This window comes from Bacillus rossius, chromosome 1 (assembly GCF_032445375.1).
Source record: "Bacillus rossius redtenbacheri isolate Brsri chromosome 1, Brsri_v3, whole genome shotgun sequence".
NCBI lineage: Eukaryota > Metazoa > Arthropoda > Insecta > Phasmatodea > Bacillidae > Bacillus > Bacillus rossius.
This window is the reverse complement of record NC_086330.1, coordinates 6,171,044-6,194,609: the sequence shown is the minus strand read 5'-3', so window position 1 is coordinate 6,194,609 and position 23,566 is coordinate 6,171,044. Positions and strand designations below refer to the sequence as shown.

At 39.7% G+C, this 23,566-nt stretch overlaps 1 protein-coding gene across 1 annotated transcript in view; it reads left to right on the top strand.

Moving 5' to 3' along the window:
* The window catches only part of LOC134531577 (multiple epidermal growth factor-like domains protein 8), a 131,884-nt gene that overhangs the window by 27,378 nt on the left and 80,940 nt on the right, over positions 1-23,566 (top strand). Inside the window, exons 11-17 of the mRNA XM_063367293.1 lie at positions 2,201-2,373; positions 7,607-7,816; positions 8,921-9,127; positions 9,565-9,860; positions 17,810-17,924; positions 19,193-19,454; positions 23,222-23,420. Coding sequence (XP_063223363.1) covers positions 2,201-2,373; positions 7,607-7,816; positions 8,921-9,127; positions 9,565-9,860; positions 17,810-17,924; positions 19,193-19,454; positions 23,222-23,420 — 1,462 coding nt within the window. The remainder of the gene's footprint in view (positions 1-2,200; positions 2,374-7,606; positions 7,817-8,920; positions 9,128-9,564; positions 9,861-17,809; positions 17,925-19,192; positions 19,455-23,221; positions 23,421-23,566) is intronic.

Below are 23,566 nucleotides of genomic sequence, written 5' to 3'. Positions count from 1 at the left end.
AAAAGTGCGACGATTATGCGGGAAAACACGGTATACAGAAAAAGGGAACTTAATGACACATGAAATAATGAGTGTATCAGTGTTTCCTACTTCTATCAGAAAGCTCGTGCTCATAGTTGATTACATAAACAGCACATTAATTTTGGTGCAATCCAGTTTGGTTAGATTTTTTAAAATATATTGTGTGTGGTTATAAAATATATTTACCCCCAAGGAGATTTAAGAATCCAAATATTCTAATAAGTTCTTGATAATTCTTTAAAATTTTAAGTTATTAATTTTTTAGTATTTAATGTATAAATTAGTGTTAATTATTTTGTAGAGTATGCAGTATTTGGCATAATATTTATGGCATTTGCTTTATTGCTCTAGTGTTTTATTGTATTAATAAAATGTGATAACTTTAGAGAGTGCCTGGAATTGCCAGCACTGTGGCAGCTATGTCATATGCTGTCAGTATGCATTACAACATTAGGCAGTTACTGGCCTCTGATGCTGGAGTGGGTAAGAAACATTCATCAACTTTTAGGAGGTGTTTTAAACTTTGGTTTCAAAATTGTGTGAGAAATCCAACCAGGTTTCAAGTAAAGACGGGTTGAATGGTTTCTTTGATTCCACGATTCTAGCATTAGTACTGGAATTGGAATAGTTGATTTCGTAAGTTTATGAGCGTTAATTGCAAAAAATTACAGCCAACATGTATCATATATGAATATTTGTACATCTCATATTCACCCTGTTTTACCTTTTTTTTTGGTTTGTTTTTGTTTCTGTGGTTGTTATTAGCAAATTTTCATGAAGTGCAGATTGAAAAATAATGTTAAATCTTTTGCCAAAGAGTTCATGTAAGGCTATTGGGGATACCTGTCAGGAACTATCTTAGTTGAAGGTACCGGTACTTTGCATGAATTTGTCACATAAATATCCAACTTTTGTTTATTAAATTTAAAAAATGGTTTACTAATATTGCTATATGATTCTAGACTATTGCAGTGGTTTATACAGTTGTGTGAAATGCATAGAGACAAAATTATTTGGTGAATTGAGATAAAACTGAATTAACCCCGAAAAGCTTGTCAAAACACTTGTCGTACTGCCGATGTTGATGCGTGGTTGGGTGGTGTCTGAGGGCGCCAACTAACCTTTAACCGGGGTGGTTGCTGTGGGCTAGTTCACAGCACGAGACTCCGTCTCTCGGTGGTCGTGACGTCGCCACGTGCAGGCAGGAGTGGTTGGACCACACACACGACTAACGTTGTCGGCACGCACACGACTGTCCGGTCCGCACACGAACACCGATCGCCGAACTCCGCGAGTCGCACACGACTGCTCGCGCCGAGGGGTGAAGGCCAACTGGCGCGTCCTGGCAGGTCCCGTTAGGGCTCGAGTCGATCTCCGCTCTCCATGACAATCGACCTCCACCCGTTCGAGACACTACCAGCGACCACACACGCCGACCGGTGAGGCACCGAGGTGGCATAATGACCTGTGCGAGCCACGGGAGCACCTGGGACGACGTCACACTATATAACACCGAAACACGATTTAATACACCATAATAGCAATATAGCACCAAAATGCAAGTTATGTCATGTAATTAAATAGCATTTGACAAAAAACTTAATTCAAATCATAAAAAAAAAGTAATCTTTTAATCTTTGAAATCCAAGGAATGTGTACATATTTCCCGGCAAAAATTTGTATCAAAGTGTAGAGACCAAAAAAATTTTAATTCTTATTGAACTGGTTTAAAAACCATAAATGCTTGCTAATTTATTTGTATTGTCCTGAACGTATCCATTTGAAACCAATTTATTATAAATTTTTAAAAATGCAGCAGACTAATTTTATCATTATTTTTGTGGAGTAAGTATTACAAAACAGCTTTTTTTTTAAAAATAAAATCAATAACACCAATATTTTCTGTTGTGTATTTACCTTATATACTTTTGTTTTAACAACTCAATGAGTAATTGTCTTCTAATTTGCAGGAATGGCTGTTCGACTATCAAACTAAATAAATACAGCGAGTTTAATACAAATTAATTAATGTACATACAAAAAGTATCACTGTAAACTTTCAATTCACTCTCCTGAAAAATATACAAAAATGAACTAAAAACTGAACTAAAAATGAAAGCACAGACTCTTGTTTGGTGGCGATGCGGTAACCACGTGGGGGTGGGGGGCTGTGTCGCAGACAAGTACTGGGTGTGCGGGCAGCGGGAGGACGCCCCCTCGCAGGTCCCGGGCTGGTGGGGCCCCACGGGCACCAAGGTCAGCCAGGTGGAGGAGTGCCGAGTGCTGGACCGCCGGCCGGGGCTCACCTTCCTCAAGTACCACGAGCCCGCCGACTGGTCCCACCCCGACCACGTGAGTAGCCCCCTGCAGTGTTTGTTTCAGCAATTCCCATAGTACATATCTTTGAAAATTGGTTGTCTGTAAGGTCGGTTTACGGACGATAGCTTAACGTGACGTCATAACAAAACATTGTTGAAATGATTACATACTTTTATGAATAAAATTGAATCATTTTTATTGAATTATCACTATTTTGTATGGATACAAAGATGGAGTGAATCGAAATCTACAATTTAATTGATAAATTTACTTTTATTTGCTCTCAATAATTCAAATATGTTTATTACTTCAACGAAGAGATTATTTTAACTATAACTTTTATACATGTTTGCTATTTAACTTCTTCCAATCTGTGTTATTCTGTTAAGGATAGGATGATGATAGGAAAAGTAGGAAACGAATGGGAGGACACAGCGTAATGGGACAATGTGCATAACGGGACACTTTTTCATGCGTGCAGCCGGCGTTCATCGATTTATTAGACTTTGTCACGTGAAAAAATTATTTCCCCCTCATTAAAGAGAAAATTGTGTGCTTCGTCTTGCATTCGGTTGAATGCACAATTTTTGGGGCTGCATTCCAGTTGTTACGATGCCCCTTTGCGCTCTTTGTTTCCGAGATTTATTTTTTACTGTGCTAACATTTCTGTCACAAAGTTTGAAGAATCCGTAGTAGATACGTTGTGAGTATAGCCATGTAAGGAAGAAGTGTGGAAATTTGCATTGGTTATTTTTAGATCGCGAAAAATTACAAGACTTGCAGATTTCACGGAAAAGTCAAGGTGGGTTTGTCTGGAGACCCTTGTTGATTTGATCCATCCTGTTGGGTGTTTGCTGTGGCTCCGAGCTTGGTCTTGTTGGCGGTGGTGGGAACTGCTGAAGGGGTGCCCAAGTCTCGGTGATCGGTGGACGATGGTGACGAAACTGAGGCATTGTTAAGTTTCTGCTTGATTTCAGTGGTTGAGATATTTTTCAGTCTGGAAAGGAAAGGTGTTCTAAGCAGAAGTGGGTGCAAGAGGGGCTCATCTGCTTCCTGGAAGCTGCGTGCAGAGTGATGTTTGTGCTCGACCTTTAAATAGTTAGGAGGGTGTGTGGGGGCGAGGAATTGCCTGTTGTAAAAAGTGGGAGTGACCCTTGAGTGTCTGCAGAATATTTTTCCACTGTCACATTGTTCGTACAGTTCATTGAATACTGTTCTAAATAACGGTTAATAATTTTTTTTTCTTACAATAAATAGTGAATAAAGAAATGTATCAAATCACACGGTAATAATCGATAACACAGGCCTGCATTTTTCGAATTTTTGAAAATTGTTTCACATTTGGTGGCTGAACTTTATATTTTTAAGTGTGCTGAATCCAAATATGACCATGGTTTTTTTCCATCACGTAAGGTTTTCCTACAAAATGCAAATAAAAATTAGGAGAAATAATACAATTTTATAAATGATCAAGAAACTTCACTTTATTTTTATTTATCATAAAATTTATTGTTCATAAATCACTTAGAGCGCTTTTAACACCATTTACTGTATGATATGACCAATTTGTATGTTTATTCGTCTTCATTATGCCTCATTCTCTTCTTTTTGAAGCTCCTTTTATGGCTTTCTCGTTTGTAGACTTTGTCCGGTAAGTCCCTCTTCAGCATCCAACAGTAGTCAGCAATCATAGTAATGTTCCATCGACCTTGATACCTCCTTTCCATTTCTTTCACGTCTTGGTGAAATCTTTCACCCTGTTCCTCACTCACAGCTCCTAGGTTTTGTGGGAAGTAGTCAAGATGGGAATTCAGGAAGTGAAGTTTTAAACTCATCGAACAACCCAGATTTTTCAGTTTAGTCAGCATATTCTCTACAATGAACATGTAGTTAGGGTCCTTATAATTTCCTAGAAACTTGGTTATTACCTCTTTCAAAGAAAGCCAAGCCTCTTTTTCTGTTATATTCATTTTCGTCTCAAACACATCATCTTTCATCAACTTACGAATATCAGGGCCGACAAAAATGCCCTCTTTCAATTTCGCCTCAGACAATCCTGGAAACTTTTCTCCCAAGTATTTGAAACACGGGCCATCTTTTGGCAATGCTTTGACGAATTGCTTCATAATACCCAATTTAATGTGGAGTGGGGGCAGAAGAACTTTCTCTGGTTCGACAAGATTTTCTCTTAACACGTTTTTAACTCCTGGTACTAATGCTTCTCTTCTTGGCCACTCCTTTCTAATCCAATGTGAACTTTTGTCTCTACTGTCCCATTCACATATAAAGCATGGGAATTTTGTGTACCCTCCCTGCTGTCCCAGTAACATCGAGATCACTTTTAAATCTCCACAAATCGTCCACATATGTTCATTATAATTAATCTTTGACAATATCATTTCTAAATTTTCATAACGCTCTTTCAAGTAAACAGAGTGGGCTACTGGTACTGATGCATACTTATTACCATTGTGCAGAAGTACGCCTTTAAAACTTCTCTTTGACGAGTCAAGGAAAAGACGCCATTCATTGCTATTATACTCAATATTAAACATACCCATTAACGCTGTTATATTATGGCAGTAAACCAGTTCCTCATGCTGAGTGAAGAATGGAGTGAAATGTTTTTCACGGTTTCTGTACCAGTAGAAAGAAGTACCTGGAGCTAATAAATTTTTTTCTTTCAGTCGAGAAGATAGCAACTCAGCAGATTCTTTAGATAAACTTAAATCCCTGATCAAATCGTTCAATTCACATTGGGAAAACAGTTGAGGTTCACTTTGAGGTATATAGAATTCTTCATCACCTGAAACAGTGATTTCTTCTTCAGATGTTTCTGGTAGTGATATATCATCTAATGACTTTGGAGCAACGGGTACTGGAGTGGGGGCAGAAGAACTTTCTCTGGTTCGACAAGATTTTCTCTTAACACGTTTTTAACTCCTGGTACTAATGCTTCTCTTCTTGGCCACTCCTTTCTAATCCAATGTGAACTTTTGTCTCTACTGTCCCATTCACATATAAAGCATGGGAATTTTGTGTACCCTCCCTGCTGTCCCAGTAACATCGAGATCACTTTTAAATCTCCACAAATCGTCCACATATGTTCATTATAATTAATCTTTGACAATATCATTTCTAAATTTTCATAACGCTCTTTCAAGTAAACAGAGTGGGCTACTGGTACTGATGCATACTTATTACCATTGTGCAGAAGTACGCCTTTAAAACTTCTCTTTGACGAGTCAAGGAAAAGACGCCATTCATTGCTATTATACTCAATATTAAACATACCCATTAACGCTGTTATATTATGGCAGTAAACCAGTTCCTCATGCTGAGTGAAGAATGGAGTGAAATGTTTTTCACGGTTTCTGTACCAGTAGAAAGAAGTACCTGGAGCTAATAAATTTTTTTCTTTCAGTCGAGAAGATAGCAACTCAGCAGATTCTTTAGATAAACTTAAATCCCTGATCAAATCGTTCAATTCACATTGGGAAAACAGTTGAGGTTCACTTTGAGGTATATAGAATTCTTCATCACCTGAAACAGTGATTTCTTCTTCAGATGTTTCTGGTAGTGATATATCATCTAATGACTTTGGAGCAACGGGTACTGGAATATCTGGACCATGGGGAACAGGACGCATAGCACTCTGAATATTTGGATAAAAAATCTGTTTCTTATTAATCAAATTGTAACCTTGAATATCGCAAGAACAAAAATAGCAATCATCTGAATGATTACGAGGCTCTCTCCAGATCATGGGGATTCCAAATCGAAAAGATTTTTTCTTACCTTGGGTCCACTGACGAAGTTCTTCTACACAAATAGAACACACTTTATGTGGTGCCCACGATTTGTCTTGGTCCCCTAGCTTCATACCAAAATAGGCAAAATACGCTGTTTTCACAAAATCAGTAATATTTCTCTGTTGTTTTTTCACAATAAAACTTCCACAAATATAACAAAACTTATCAGGAGAAACACGACATCCTCTGGAGGTCATTTTATAAATAAATAAATAAATAAGTCAGTGGTCAAAAAAACAAAAAACACACACAAACAAAACCAAGAGCAAATTAGATTTTATACGACTGTAAGACCACGTTAACTGTGTCAACACCAAGGGAACCTTCTTCTTCTACCTTGATAGTTATGGCCTTGGGGGGTACCCGTTCAGCCAGAAATGAGCGTGTCCTTATACGAAGCTTTTTTTTCTTTTATCATATCTTATCAATAAAATCTCTGTACAATTCGTCCATATTCGAATCATTATCATGCCCTAATCAATCAATTTGTAGCTTGTAAATAACACCCATGCCTTACCTGGGACTCGAACCCAGAACCCCTCGCACCGTAAGCCGGTGTGCATCCGACTACGCTACGGAGGTCGGCACACCAAGGGAAGAATGATAGAAGGAAAGTAAGAAGTGCTATGAACGAGAAGGACAGAACATGAAAAATCCTGTTAGAACCTGATTGAACATGTTCTTGGCTGTCTGGCGGCCAAGAACCTCTTCACCCTGGCTGCTCTCATTCCTCTACCGAAAGTCATCTTTATCACCTGCTCTTGAACTTTAATGCTTTTATACCAGAAATCTTTAAAACAATTAAAACTAATTAGACCCCGCAATTATAATTATAAATATACAAAATCAGAAAACATTAGTGTATGCATTTACTCCTGAGGGGAAAATTGTAATATAACAATTGTACGGTAAGTATATTTTGTAAAAAAACTGTACGTGATGGACTTTTTAAAATATTTTTCCTGAATTGAGCACACTAAAATACTTAAGAATCACCCTTTAAATTCCAAACAATTTTTTCATCGCAGGCCTGTGTAATTGAATCGATCTTTGCCTGTTACAACCACCTTTCTCTCGTGAGGGACAGTTGCGAGGGGTACAGTAAAAGCATTTGCCTTAGTTTACACGCAAACCACGCTGCGTCGGATATTTGGCAGTAATATCCAGCTAGCTGCTGCAGGCCGACAGGTGTTGAAGCAAACAACACAAGGTCGTCTGCGCACACCCCATTCTATTTTCAACACAGCATCTCCCACCTGGACTCCTGTCCCACGAGGGACAGGCGGTCGATAACCATGTTGAACATAACAGGCGAGAGCGGATCACCCTGCTTCACCCCACGAGTGGGATGGACAGCGCGGGATCGCCACCCATCGCCTTGGAGCCAAGTCAGAGTGTTTGCGTGGCGAGTGGAATGTTCAGGAGACTGGAGGGCGTGTCTTGGGGGCCCGCAGGTGTCGGTGATCAACGCCACGACGGTGGACTTCAGCATGCTGAGCCCTGGCACGCGCACGGAGCAGGCGGTGGGCGGGGAGGTGACCGCGCGGCTGCTGGGGTTCCTGTGGCCGCCCCGGCCGTGGGGCGACGGCACGGACGCGCTGCGCGTGTGCGCGAGCCACGCCAGCGCCGTGCTCAGCCTGTCCCGGCCCGGCCAGTCGGAGCTGGTGCGTGCGTCGCCGTTAAACTTCTTCACAGCTGAAATCAGACTCATCAGAATATTGCTACAGAATTTTAAAATTTCAAATTCAAAAATGTTAAATGTAATGATTTTTAAATTCCATAAATCACCATCTCTTGTAAGGAACCACCTAAGCATTTACTTGGAGTCATATTTCAGAAAACCGTGGAAATATCAAAAATCGGGATGGCTGAATTTCCGTTCGTAACATGGCTCTTTTGAAATGTGAGTCAAGTGTTTTCCCACCACTGCATCAAGTAGCTCCAATCTGCTCATTGACGTGTGGGTGGGGGAATACATTCGTACGAATTAAGGTTATACGTATTCCCGCTTATGATGAGAGGCCGAAAAAAATTAGATGGTCTGGGACACATGCACATGTTGTTATTCAATTTTCATTAACGTAGTTTGTCATCTAAAGCTTACTTGCACATCAGTTAATACACAAACACAACACATCTACTGTATTTGCTACATTCTTAATTAAATTTTTTTTTATATAAAATGAAAATAAGTGTTATTTGTAAGTATTTTTTTTTTCTATGAAAAATTTATTTTCCAATTTGGCATGTTGACATTATGGTTTAAATACATATACGTAAGTAGCATTTCTAAGATGATCTCTCACCAGGGTTGGTGCAAGGTAAATTGGCGCCCTAGGCGAAAAACCAAAATCCCCCCCCCCCCCCCGGCCCCGTCCGGAACACCCCAAAAAAATTTTTCCTTGCTTCAAAATACATCACGTAAGCCTAAGATTTTGTCAACAATCAAATGTAAGCAGGCTTGTGTTTTTTTTTTTACTTTTTTACTTATTACAAATCATAAACAGGTCACCGTGGACTTTAAATAATTACTTATATCATTATAAACATTCCAAACTGTTACAAATATCCATTTTCATCTAGTTTCAATAATCGTTAAACATATTATATGACCTGTTATATGTCGTGCTGCGCCGCCCCCAGCTACTTGGTGCCCTGGGCGGTTGTCTAGTTCGCCTATAGGGACGCGCCGGCCCTGGATCTCACACATAATTTATAACATCAGAGACTGCAGATGCTGTGACGACGGAAGGGCACGTGTGCGGCAGGAGGTGGTGGGCAACCTGACTGCGGAGGGGCAGCAGTGCGCGGCGGCCCAGTGGCCCGGCGAGGGGCAGAGCCCCGTGTCGCTGGCCCCCGGCCGCCACCTCGTGGACCTGGAGGCACGCAGCATGCTGGCCCAGTTCAACAGCAACCACCACCACCAGCACTCCAAGATGGAGCTGCAGCACCACCATGCCGGCGACAACGCCAAGGTTCTGCCAACATACAACAATTACAGTTGCTCTGTTACGTATACCATCGCGATACGGATATGACACTTTTTGTTTCAACAAGTCATTATTATGAGTTATTCGAACGAATCTACAGGTTTTGCTCGAACAGTGACCTAATCACATGTTTCTCAGAAATTTTTTCATAAGGTGAGCTTACAGTTATTTTGTAAAAGTTTGAGAACCACTGGTGTAACTACGACAAATTACGTCAGACCTATCTGGAATATTGGAACGGGGTGCACAAAAAAATGGACTGTCAACATCGATGTGGATACTTCACCGCACTTTGAATTCAATTGAATAGGAAGGAGTGTGTGAAATGAAATTCCAACAGTACTGTCGCGATGTTTTAAATCTTGGATATCCGCCGAGGTGTGTTTGTGTGATGTTGGTCGTCGCCGACCGCGCTGCCGCAGGTGTTCACGTTCGAGTTCCTGGAGCCATACGGGAACGGGTCGTGCGCGGCGTACGGTAACTGCCTGCAGTGCCTGAGCGACGCGCTGTGCGGCTGGTGCGACCTGGGCATGCGCTGCGTGCCGCGCGCGTCCCGGGAGTCGGAGGCCTGCGCGGGGCCGGACGGCGACTGGCGCTACCTCACCCTGCTGCCCGCCGCCTGCCCCAACTGCTCCAACTACGTCAGCTGCGACGCCTGCCTGGGCTCGGGCCAGTGCGAGTGGTGGGTGGAGGACGCCAAGTGCGCTCGCAAGGGAAGGTATTACTTTCACCTTAATCATTTATTGCCTTATTTATTGCCTTATTTATTGCCGTATTTATTGCCTTATTTATTTATTTATTTATTTATTGCCTTAATATTGCCTTATTTATTGCCTTATTTATTTATTTATGGCCTTAATATTGCCTTATTTATTGCCTTATTTATTGCCTTATTTTAAGTGGCGAAGTTAAGGTGTACCGCCTTGTCTTACCGCCTTGTCTTACACTTAACCACATACATCTTCACTAACTAGGTACACATATGTTCTCACTTTCACATTTCGTTGGGATTCGAGTACCAGCCAGGCATACCAGTTTGGTCTGAAATAAGCTTTCACTCTGCACAAAGAAATGAGGCCTTACTTGAAAATTTTTGCAACAAAAAAAAACATAAACACGTAAAAAAAAAAAAAGGAAATTAAGGAATAATTCAGTGAGTGGCTGGCATGGTAGAGCCCAGTACCTCCGCCTCAGTGAGGAAGATGTGGCTAACATATAGTGCACATCAAATGCCTTGCTACTTGAGTTCCATAGTTCACTGGAAAAGTGTTGCTTTGACGGACCGGCAGAGCAAAAACAGAAGACGAAGCCCTCTGTAACCAAATAATGGTGACTTGGTACAGCTGTTCTAGAAACATACCTTGTTTTATCGCATTAATCGTTGCACCTTTTCGAATCCAACAAATTCTTCAAATTTTTTTATGTATGTGCAATTCAGACCAAGTTTGAGCTAGGTGGAAGGTCTGGGTTATAACATATAGTGCCTAGTGGGGGGCGCCAATAGTAACGAGTAACAATCATGCCCAGCTAAGACAACGATTGTTCCTTGCACAAACTTAAAACGCTTGAAAAACTTTGTTCGACTGTTGCATGTAGTGGAGTGTAAAATTCTGTTTGTGGCTGTTAAGGACTTAAAACTGTTCACAATAATTACCGACAAAAAACACTCCAAAATGCGTTTCCATTTTTATTGTTCTTAACAACAGAATTATTACATGTTGTTTACACGATAGATCTGGCAGAAAACACACATTCGCCAATCGTTACTCTATGTTCTGTGCTTTCATGAACTAATATCCCTAGCGACTCTGATATCTAGGTACACAGATACACGGGGAAAATAAATCTCAATGGGCCAGCGGACCTCCCAGGCCTACGCTGCACATCTGGAGCTTGCGATTTTTAATAAAACAGCAGAAAATGAATGCAGAAAAAACTAAGGTTAATATTTAATTGCAACACGGACCCGGCACTCAGACGTGAAATTTTTCATCCTTACAATCTCATACTACTTGAACAATGACTGACAAAAATACAGCACATCATAAAACACGTAGGAAAAAAAACTGAGGTCAGGACTTCCCTGAAATGCTGCCTTCCCATTGGCTACAACACTTATTTTTACAGTTACAATGAAGTAATCGCCCTCTTTCAGGGCTTCCCCTCACTCTGTCGTCTGTCTCGGTCTCTCTCTCACACCTTCCATCTCTATTTAATTTAACACCGTATTCAGGGATTCCCCAGCCAGATATTTCCATGGTCTGGGCTAATTTCTGTCTCTCTCTTTCACAGGATGCAATAAATTATCATCTTTCGATGCCGCTGCATCGCAGCACGTCTGTCTTTCTTTCAGCACAATACTAGCTGTTTTAAAACAACTATAAAATGCATACATAAAATGATTATTATAAAAGAACATTTAAATACAATAAAATACTGAAATTCACACTTCCAAATATAATAACCAATCCAGCAAAATTAAAGCCATTAAAATTACAGTAAAGAGGATTTTCAAAATAAAATACTTAAACATTAAAATTAATTACCAGAATATTACAAATAATGAAATATAAGTACGTATGAAAAACTAGGTCACTACGACCTAATCTTTTCTAATCCTTTCTAAATGACAAAATATAATACTTATTCTTTTAAGAAATACTTTAAAATCTTTGAGGGCAGAATCTTGGAATGTTACAGATTTTAGTATAAAATGTACGACGATTATTTCAATAAAAGTATAAAACACAATAATATTCACAAAGACACCTCTGTTTGTACTCACATGATCAATATGTATAGTTTAAATGGGTACAGCGCTTGAAAAATGCAGTTCCCAAGGATATTTGTCAACCTCCTAGGCTATGTCCCACTAAATACGTATCTTTCCTCACCCCCCTCCCCTCCCACCCAACCAATCCATTGCCCTGCCAGCGCTGGCAGTTTGTGACAAAATGTTTGGTTCAAGTGAATCGCAAGAATTACAGTAAACTCTCGCAAATCCGTGGGTGTCGGGGATTTATGACCTTCGGATTTTTGAAAACTTCGGATTTTTGAAAAATTTTCATTAAAATACAAAAAAAAATTCTAAAAGATAAGATGGTAGTCAATGAACATGTAATACTACCACAGGACGTCATAATAAACAAGACACTTGAGAAGTTAACAGAATGGTACGTAAGCAATACCAGTATAGTCCATTCATAGTAAATGAAGCACCCGAGAAATTTTTTTTCCTGAAAATTTACAGCCTGGCCTGATTAAATTTAACACACCCATTTGTTCAAGTTGGTAGTAAATTGTGTAAAAAGTAATTTAAAGTCATCTTAAATTAAATTAATGGCACCCGAAGTCGCACTTTGATGTGAAAGAGCTAGGCGTAGCAATGTGGCGTGCGCTGAAACGGGAAGCCCCTTGATAAGGGGAAGTGAATTTAGGAGGGGCGGGAGAGAGAAGCGATACGTAGCTGGCAAGAGACTCAAGGCCACTCCCTCACAGACACACGGCCAGTCCAGTTAAACTAAAGAGAAACGGGAGAAATAAAAAAAAAATCATTAGTTAATTGTACACTAGAACCATCAAAAAATCTGAAATTTTGGCACAAAACAAAAATAATCGGGGAAAAAATGGTAAAACTCACAATAAAAGCTTATACAAAGCTATTATTTAACATGCAGCATATATTTTGTGTTGGTTTATAGTGCACTTACTAATGTTCGTATAAGAAGAGAAAAAAAATTGGACAGTCCGTTTAAAAACACGGCAGCAGTAGCTTGTGCGACGTAAGTGGGAGTGCGAGAATCTCGTCTAGACAGGCTGGCGGCTGCAAAGGCAGCGGATGCATGACGTCATACGGCTTACCTCTCCCTCCCAGACAACAAACCATCTCTCTCCCTCTCTCCACCCCTCTAGCCATTTTCTGCGTGTGAAACTGTCAACATCCTTCCTCCCCTACTCCACACTGCATGCGACGAAAGCCAGGTTGTATAGTCCATTCCCGGTAAAATGAACATTTTTTTAAGGCCCCCCACGGCAGCCATTTACCGTTAATTTTTTGATACAATTTGTTTGTTAGTTACAGAACATTATTTCTGCTGGAAAATCTCTGAAACTTCAAAATTTCTTTAATGGAAAAATTTAGCAGGGCGGTTAGCAAGGGCGCCCATACCCGGGGGCAGGGGGGGGCCGTGGCCCCCCCCTAGCTTTCAGGGAAGGAAAAAAATATAGTGTAGTCAGGTGTTTTACTTTAAAGAAAATTATTTAAATTCGGTATTATGTAGAAGTGATTCAACACGAAGATATTATTGTATATCGTTTTTTACATGTCTATTTCATTTGTTATGTTAGTTCAAGCATTAGTTTCTGCTGCTGCGATATAAGGTGTTGTGTACAGGGAGAAAACGCTGTTCAAGCGCAACGCCCGTGGCGAGTCATTCCCCTTCGTATTCCTACCCAAGCTCGCGCGATAACACAACACAACAGATTTAGACCAGTCAGAGTTAGACGACGCGACAGTTGACATGTGCTTGTAGACGGCGAAATGTTTTGCTACTTTTTCGTCATAATAATGTGTATGTTCACAAATAACATCTCAAAACAGAGATTTTTCAATAGTCTTTAGGTCTACCTACAGTTTTATGCATCTGGTCTAGATTTAGTTTAGTGTATTCAGTCAGTATAAATAACTTAAGTGCAAATAAATAAGTGAAAAGTGTAAAGATAAAAACCATTGTTATTATGTAGTGTTTCTTAGTTTTCCTCATTCGTCACATCCGCTCAGAATATTCACAATTTTTAAGGTAAGCTAACACCTTTAAAGTTACTCAAATAAGAATTATTGTTCAGAAAAGTCTACAACGTAAAATTTATGTTGGAATTTTTAATTTAGAGGAAAACCACTTTTTCCCTTCAAAAGTGTTTAAAGGGATAAGGATTCCGCTACCTTCAGTAGACTCGAAAGCAATTTACACTGGAATCTCGATTTTACGTATGCTCACAGTCGCTTGGATTGCATTCGTAAAATCGTTATCTTCATAAAATTTCAAACACCCCACCCTGTGAAGATACATGTTATAATTTATTGAACGGAATATATATAATATTAAATAGTAAAAACAATGACTGCTGTCTGCCCTCTGCCCTCCCCTTATTTTTTTTTTTAACATTCCACAACTTGCTTCATTGCACGAGTGATATAAAAGCGACATCACAGCGACTAAACACAGTTGCACCACGCATTGCATCATGTTAACTTTTGTGTGGTGACAGTAGGTTGTCCGACATGCCTTTCTTGGATATCTTTCCTTTTCGTAAGATGCGTGTTACTAAAATAAATTTATATTTGAGTTTGCAAACTTGTCCACTCCTTGCCAGAGACGACTGAACACAGACGAGACTATCCAGGGTCGGGTTGATGAGCTGGAAGAATTCCCTGCCTTGCATTTTTATGGACTTCACCTTATCATATTTATCAGTTAATCTTTAACAAATCAGCTTGAAAAATATTAATGAACGCACTTTTAGTAACATAATCGAGGAGAACAAGCACACAGTTCAGTGTACACCTGTACTGTTTCATAAAAGTGATCATAGGTAGGGACTGGAAAAATTCGCGGTTTCAATGACCACTAGGATAGACTAAACGATTCTCCTATGTACTCTGGCAACTATCACATGGTCATTGGCTACCGACTCGGGGAAACTGTTTACTGCGATTCTTATGATTCGATACTTCTTTTGTTGAGTGTTTGCCATTGGCTCAGAGTCCTTCAGGTAAATTGCGGTCCAATCACTGACGCAGCATTAAGCTAAACGAGTTTGGATTCCAGCCTGTCTCGAAAGGAATCCGCGAATTTTTACGGTCTTTAATCATAGGCTTATTTGGTGAAAAAAAACGCTGCTCTTTAACGACAGACATTCATTAAAAACACAGTACATTTTAGTGCGAGAAGCCCTTGAATTTGTGATAGCCATAGGGAATTATTTGTTTGTATAGTAAGTTAAAAAAAAGCTTAGTTGAAAATCCGCTCGTCACGTCTACTTGCTGCGTCACTTATACCATTTTTGAGCGTTTTTTACTGGGAAACCGATGCAGCGAAGGTAATTAATGCGAAAATTGTCAAGATAATGCCTAATGGCTTGGGTTGCTGGATATTAGCGGAAAGGAGAGGAAGTAGCTACTCAATATCGTTTCTTTCTCTCACGCTTCTCAAGGTTTCAAGCTCAGTTGCTATGTTCACGAGCTGGAAATGTTGGAATGGGTAAGGAATGTTGAGTATAGTTCATTTGCGGTAAAATAAATATTTTTACAGCCTTGGCATAATTTTTCAATCTAAGAAATTTCGAACTTTGCGACAAATAAAGTGTACCTAGTCCATTTTTTCTTTTCGATTTTGAGTTTGATGCCGCAATAACTTATACAATATTCACTAACGGTAAATGGCTGTTGTATTAGCTTTAAAATATGAATACGCTGTGCATTAAAAATTAATATCTTTATATGTTTTCATAGTGTTTTTTTAATTTTTTTAAAAATATATTTTGGTGTCAAATTTTCCGAATTTTAGATGGTTCCTGAAAAAAATGTATTCGTAAAATCGCGGCTTCGTTCAGTCCGGGCTCCGTAAAATCGAGGTTCTAATGTACTCTTAATTCTGAAGTTAAGTTCTGAACATGTTATTTAAGGGTTTATCAATGCCGTATTTACGCGCAGGCTATCTAGGCTGTAGCCTATGGGCCCGCACCACAAATGGGGGCCCGCACCACACGACACGAAAAAAAAAAATTATACTGCGATGTGGATCTTCTTATATTCTTAAAATACGCGTCGACATAGTATGTCCAGTTGTTTTGTGTGGATTAATTGCGCCGAACTAAACTCTTCTGTGGAAAGCTGATATATGAGTTATGTCAGCATTTAGAAATTTTCGATTATTTTCATTGGTTTTGGTGTCACTTAATTCCTTAACATCTAAATACTGTTTGGTTAAATAGTCTAGTTTAATAATAAACTAATTTTTTCTGTGCTTTACTACTGAATCCATCTGTGCTAATTTTAAATGATAAGCAATTATGATTCATATCGAAACATAGTAATATTCATTTAATTGTGAAACAATTTTTGACTGTAATTATAAGCGTAGTTCAGGTGTTACATTTAAAAACAACTGTTTTCTGACTGTGATAACATACTCAAATCGTTTCTCTCCCAAAGTTGAATCTTTTGATCAACACGTTTTAAACTTTATAATTATTTTAATTTAATTTGTACGCGACATTTATTTAGGGGTAAAGAGAGCAATTAGTTGAAGGACTGTATTCTTGATATCCGTGTACCCGAGACGCTTCAAAAGTATAAGGACTCTATTCCTGCATTTGTGTTTCTAAAAATTCATTTGTTTCAATAAAATAGTTAATATTTAATTAATAAAGTAGCCAATAAAGATTTTTTTATGGCGAATGAGTACTGTGGTCTATTATTTTAGTAACAGGACAAAAAATTTTAACAGGGTCAGAACTGGAACTATTTTATGGCTAGTAACAAGCCGCAGTTAAGTCTTCCAAAATATTAAAAATACTTCATACCCCTAAGTCTGGCCCCCCCCTACAAATTATCATATGGGCGCCCTTGGCGGTTAGAGTATTTATTTTTACCGCAAATGAACTATACTCACCTTCCCTCCGGCCAGCATTCCCGGCGTGTGACGCATGACAACTACAGTCGTGTGCCGCGCACAGCTAGGAAACTTGTCACTGGCAACATGTTTCACACACTGACACACGGTGCCCAGAGCTTCAGGAAAACCTACGCGATTTCCAACCTACTCTAAATATCCGACTGGAGTCTGTTTACGAAAAGCATTTAAGAATTTGCTAATGCCCAACTGTTTTTTTTATATCGGATTAAGAGGAGTTAAAATGGCTAAAAGGCATGGTTTTGAAGTTTTAGGTGTAAAAAACCGTTAAAAAATTTCTTGAAAGCACCAGAGGAAAAGGCATTACACCTTTATCTTTATTTTCCCGCCATATAATGTTACGGTCACCGCTCAAATTTCACAGTTATCTGACGGGAACGAGATGACTGCGCGCCAGTTCAGAGCCTTTTACCGCGCTATAAATATCAGTGAGCGTCGCTCTTATCATCCACTGAGAATAGTGATACATACATCTAAACAGTAACGATCATGTCACTTCGGAAATACCCCGGATTTCTGAGAACTTCGGATTCTCGGGCCACGGACTGGCGAGAGTTTACTGTATTACAATTCACCTAAAATTTTAACATTCTTTGAATTATGAATGTAAAAGACAAACATTTTAGCGATTTTAGTAAAGTTGTGTTTGAATGTAATGATTTTTCTAGCATTTAGTGTTACACCGTTGTCATCACACTATTTCTTATTTCTTTACTAACTCTGGTTTTTAGTTAAAACAGAAATGTTTACTGATTAATCTCTTGTATTAAGTACATCCACTACTAACATTAATATTTTAATTTACTGAATAATATATATGCATATAAATAATTTATATCATTGCAATATCTCAGTCGAAATTATGTTCGTTTGGTGGAATGAAACTTGGGTGGAAACTAAACAGGAATGAATGAAACTAGACCATAGAGCACGTCCTCCTGCGAGACTGTGATGCTGTGTGGTGATGGACCAGGTCGCGGGATGCTGTGGTGGACCCGGAGCAGTGTCCTGTCCCGTGCCACCTGCGGGACAACTGCACTGGCTGCCTGGACCTGCCCGGGCGCTGCGTCTGGTGCGAGGCCACCCAGGTGGGCTCCCGCACCAGCTCTACACTTGCGTGTCGCTGGCACGGCACCTGTTTTGTCTAGAGACCTACGAGACTGTTGAATCCAGATAAAAAAGACACAATTAACGGTGATGCACTCGCAAACAACTCGATTGGCAGCAAGCATGCACGATAGCACAACTTACCGCCGTGATGGTCGAACAACAACTGTTGCTTCGTTGCCGGAAGCTGCACAGGGCTACCCACCTCGGCAGGCAGCCAACTTGAAAAACTTGGCGCTGCTGGCAAGCAGCGCGGGAAGTTCGAAATTCAAATGTTTCCAAACACTATACACTAAATTACACACAATATTTACAAGTCCAAACAGTACCGATCGAGCCGCTCCATTTCAGACCTTTTACGGCGGCATTGGGCTTGTTGTTGACCTTGACCGCCAGTGTCACGCCACTGAGCTGCCCGCGTTTGTAGTTTGCAGAACTTAAACTTTTATCCTGATGATCTGTAGTAAATTTTTTTTTGAAGAGATTTGAATCATGTGAATAACGTGATATCGTCGACTATTTCAAAAAGTAAAGCTTGTGCTCATTTTTCCCTCCATAGATCAGCTCATTACAACTTGTTTTGAATATCATTGTACTTGATACTAATTTTTTTTTTTATACGTCGCCGTTCCAACTCCCTCCACATGTGCGACGGCTGTGGTCTTGGGGGAGGAGGACTTTATCCTCGTACTTGTTGTCTGGGAGCAGGTGGCGGGTGTGTGTATGTTTGTGCGTGCGTGCGTGTGTGTTGGAATATTTCCTCACTGGGTCCAGGACTGTGTGTTGTGTCGTCTTCCACCTCAGCATTGCGAATGGCGATGGTAAACCTCTCAAAACCAACCTGCCAGAAAAACCTCGGAAGTGCATCGGTTGCCACAACCACACTGCCTGATGGAGTAACACTGCTCGTGACAGAGCAACAAAAGACTTGTCATTTTGTCAGGTTTTGATGTATGAAGGATTTGGTACTGTTCGGACTTTGTGACTTATGTCCTTGTTGTGTGAAGTGTTACTTGTGCCCCTTTTGCGTGTCGTATAAACAGTTGAGCAAGATGGCGGGCCGCGTGCTGTCGGGTCGTTTGATTTGTATTTGGCTGTCGTTTCGTTGTCATAGTTGTATTCACTAAATCAGACTCTTAACATATTTATGGTCCTCCGGAAGAAATTCGTTGAAACAAAGAACAGGTACCTTCATCCAGCACCCAGCGCAATGCATCACGGTGCTGGTGTGTCTGTGTGCCCGCGGCAGGAGTGCTTCTCGTTCGCGGTGTACACGTCGGAGTACCAGTTCGGGCTGTGCCGGGAGTGGGTGGACCAGCCGTACGGCGGCCAGGCCGTGCTGGGCGGGCCGAAGCACGGCCTGGTGCCGGCCAGCCGGCAGTGCAAGTCCTGCAGCCAGCACGCCAACTGCTCCAGCTGCCTGCACACGCTGGGCTGCGGCTGGTGCTACAACCCGGACAAGCCCATCCAGGGGGCCTGCGTGCGGGGCGACTTCACCCGGCCCCGGGCCGGTGCGTCACCCGCCTCACCCGTGTTTATCACACTTTCCAACATCAGAATATATGATAGTATTATTAAATAGTTGGATGGTTTGTTTCCTGAAATCATTATTTGCTTGGAATTGTGAATTTTTTTGCATTAAAACATGTTCACCTGCTACTATTTGGAAATGATGTGCCGTTGATGTGCCTGGGGTACTGTCACAACTTAGAAACACACAACTTAGAAACACATAACTTAAAAACTCACAAGATAGAATCTTCTAAGTTATGCCTGTTGTGTTTCTATGTTATGATGGTTCTATGTTATGTGGTTCGGCATTGTGTGTTTCTAAGTTACGTGTTTCTAAGTTATGACAGTTATGTAGCGATGGGGCGACCGAATCCAATATCCGCCGAATCCGCCGAATCCTAGGGATTCGAAGCTTCGGCGGGTCTGATAAAGGATTCGGTTTTTTACTATTTACGGGAAAAAAATACAGTAAAACTCGCTTACGAGGTCCCGCATGGTAGGTTTATTCGTATAAAGCGTTGAAATTGCCTGAGGTCTCATCATTTACGCCATTAAATGTGTGATATAAAGTCCGTTAAAATTTTTTCTGAAACTTCCTGTCTCAAATAATGGCGTACGTAAATATGAAGAAAAGACAAATGAACAACAACATACGAAGAAATATGGATGATGTACCATAACTACAGTACAAACCCAATAGTTATTTTAAGATAATTACCATAAAAATAACTAAAGATTCTTTGTAGAATACCATAATTACTACAGAAGCATGATAGCTACCATATTTGCACTATAGTTACCGTAACAACCGAGATGTATATTTACCGTGATAGTAATGTATTATTTATTTATGACATATTAAATTAAAGAACATGGTTGAAAAAAAAAAAAAAGGATGTTAAACTTAGATATGTACGGTTGGCACATGTTGCTAAGAAATAATGCGATTCTGAAAGAATGCAGTACTACTACGAAAAGTGAAAATGGTACTCGTGAATTTTTAAGTTATGGCAGTCTCTTTCGTTTTTCAGTAATATCGGCCGAAAATTAACAAGCGTACTGTATCGGAAGTCGGCAGAAATGCCGATTCAACTAAATATTGGCAAAATCGGCTTCTTCAATACAGCTCTACATTTAATGACATGAGTAAACATATTTCAGACTTCAGGATATTGAAAAAGACTTTAATTTCCATGTAGGTTTATTGTGTGTACTTATGTTTTTTTTGCAAGTGTAAATTGAATGAAGTAAAATGCTTTTATTCTTATTACTTTCAATGATTAAAATTTAATGACCAGTTACAGATATTTGTGACACTAATTTTGAGGTTAAGCAATTTTACTAAAGCATTCCAGCCAAGCAGGTTGCCAGCGAGAGACGCTTCTCTTTTGCTGGAAACACTATCTCCAATCGTAGAGCTAATTTAACTCCTGAACGTGCAGAACAAATTATTGTTCTGCATGGTAGATTAAAGAACCGAATTTAATACTCTGTGACACTCTCTCTCAGAATTATTGTGCTGAAAAGTAGAAATGTTGAAACAATGTGAATGTACTTTTCAAACAACATGATTTTTGGTGCTAAGTTTGTTGAAGCTCAGTAAGGACTCCCGAATAATTGACAAGGATGAAATTTTTCCAATGATATGTTACATTTACACAAACATATACTTGGTTATGTTAGTTGAATGATATCAGTTACTAATGAACCAATGGAAACAGGTAAGATTCAATGGAAAAAAATGTTATTTTTTTTTTAGCAGTGCAAAATGTTAACACACTGTAAATAGTTACCCAAAATTAATAAGCTCACACCATTTTAATATTTTATTCAAACATTATACTAAGTTTAAGATAAAAGTAATTTCCCAAAAGTGTAACTGTACCACAAAAGCTCGATATCGCTCGAGCTCGGCTCGAAGTAAAATTCTTAGGCTCGCAGACCTCTAGCTTATTTATAGAAAAAATCCTAACCGCTAATCTGTACTAAAACTGAAATTTCTCAAGAAAAAATTTTTGTCTTAAATACACTTATACCAGAAATGTACCAAACTACATGTGATAAAGTCAAGGGACTTTTAGTGCAAGCAGAATACATCTCACATTAGATATGTGGACATCATCTATTAAAAGATTCGGGTTTGGGTTCGAGATTCGGCAATTCCAGTCGAGGATTTGAGTTAGGATTCGGATTCGAGGAAATCAGGATTCGCCCCATCCCTAGTTATAAGTTGTGAGTTTCTAAGTTGTGATACAGCGAAACCCCTTATTTACGTTACCGTTATTTACGTTACCGTTATTTACGTTTTCCCGTTATTTGCACTATATTCTTCAGGTCCCGTTTAGTTCCCATATAGTCCAATACAATACTTTCCCGCGAATTAAGTCTCAAAAATCGAATCCATCCCGCTATTTATGTCACGTAACAACCACAAACAACCAGAAAATACCGTGGAGATAGTAGGCAATGAACATTTTAAATCGCCAAATATACATATTTTATAACATGAAAAGTTGCTTTTATTTCTAAACATGTAATAATTTAAGCCTAGGCGTGTAAAAGTACGAGTAATTATAGCAGGAGACAATCTAAAATGCACGAGGGAAAAACGTAAACTCACGAATGTACAAACATGGCTGCTTGTAAGTTCTGATACTGTATTTATGTCACAACTTAGCCAAAATACTGGTACGAGACATAAACTTCACAAGATAAAATGACCTGAGTCTTGGTAACTGTTTTATACGTCTTTTATAATTTCGGAAGTATTGTACAGTTGACGCATATTTTTTAAACTAGCCATTTATTTCTGGGGATCGTAAATAATTAATTATTGGTATCAAGACATCACGATAAATGTTAACTTGAACATGTTACGGCAGCGAGAAAACTGGTGCTTATACCAGTAAACTGGTATTAGAACTGGATAAAATTGGTACACGGGAGGTGGAGCTCATATTTTTTTCCGCTAAGCTCGCATCTATTGGTTGGCTGCTGATGGCAGGTCATGAGTCTGGGCGGAGCATAGAGTGCGCATGCGCCGCCGCGTTGTTACAGCAGCTGACCGAGTACAATGACCTTTCTCCGCGTACGGCACGCTATTGACGGTAAATTTTCATCAATTTGCGCCCTATTTTAAAAAAAAAATTTTACTGTGAGCAATGTGTATGTAGCCCGTATTTGTTATAAACCTTGCCGGTTGCAACTGTATTTATAATTTGGAGAGGCAAATAATCTCCTTGAACAGCCAAAAAAGCAAGCAGAAGAAAATTTCAAATTTTTTTGTTAGGAAGTAATCAGAAAAACATTTTGGCTTTCATTCTTTTTTTATTTTTGTCAAATGTGGTAAATTAATAATTGATTAAATACTAAAGTAAAATTTGTTGTTAGTGTGTTTGTACCTGCATTATAGTATTTGCTATTAAACAAAAGGAAAAAAATTCTAAATAAGGTAAACTGTACTCCTTTTTATACTTTTCCCTTTATTTACACTTTCCCGCTTTTTACACTTTTTTACTTTGTCCCCATGAAAAGTGCAAACAAGGGGTTTTGCTGTAGTTATAAGTTATAACTTTCTATGCTATGACGTTTCTAAGTTTGTAGCTCTGCATTGCGTGTTTCTAAGTTACGTGTTTCTAAGTTATGATCGTTCTAACTTATGACAGTTCTAATTTACGTGGATTTTTTTCGAGGTTTCTTAGTTATGACTGTTCTAAGTTGTGTGTTTCTAAGTTATGTATGTGTGTGGTTCCCGATGTTCGTCCAGAGCCGTGCAGCGAGGTTCTGGACTTTGCCGGCATCGTGGGGGCCAGCTGGGCGTACGCCCAGTGCCCGGACGTGGACGAGTGTGACCTGGGGCTGCACGACTGCCACCCCAATGCCACGTGCACCAACACGCGCGGCTCCTACAGATGCCAGTGCAACCGCGGCTTCAGCGGCGACGGCAAGGTCAACTGCGTCAAGACGTGAGTGTCCCTCCGCCGCGCCTCGTGCGGGTTGGTGATGTGTTCTTCGTTTCGATTGCTTGTACGTAGGCCTTTACGCATATTTTATTTGCATTAAACATAAAGCAATAGTTTATTTTTCGTATTTGATCCGACCTCAAATACTA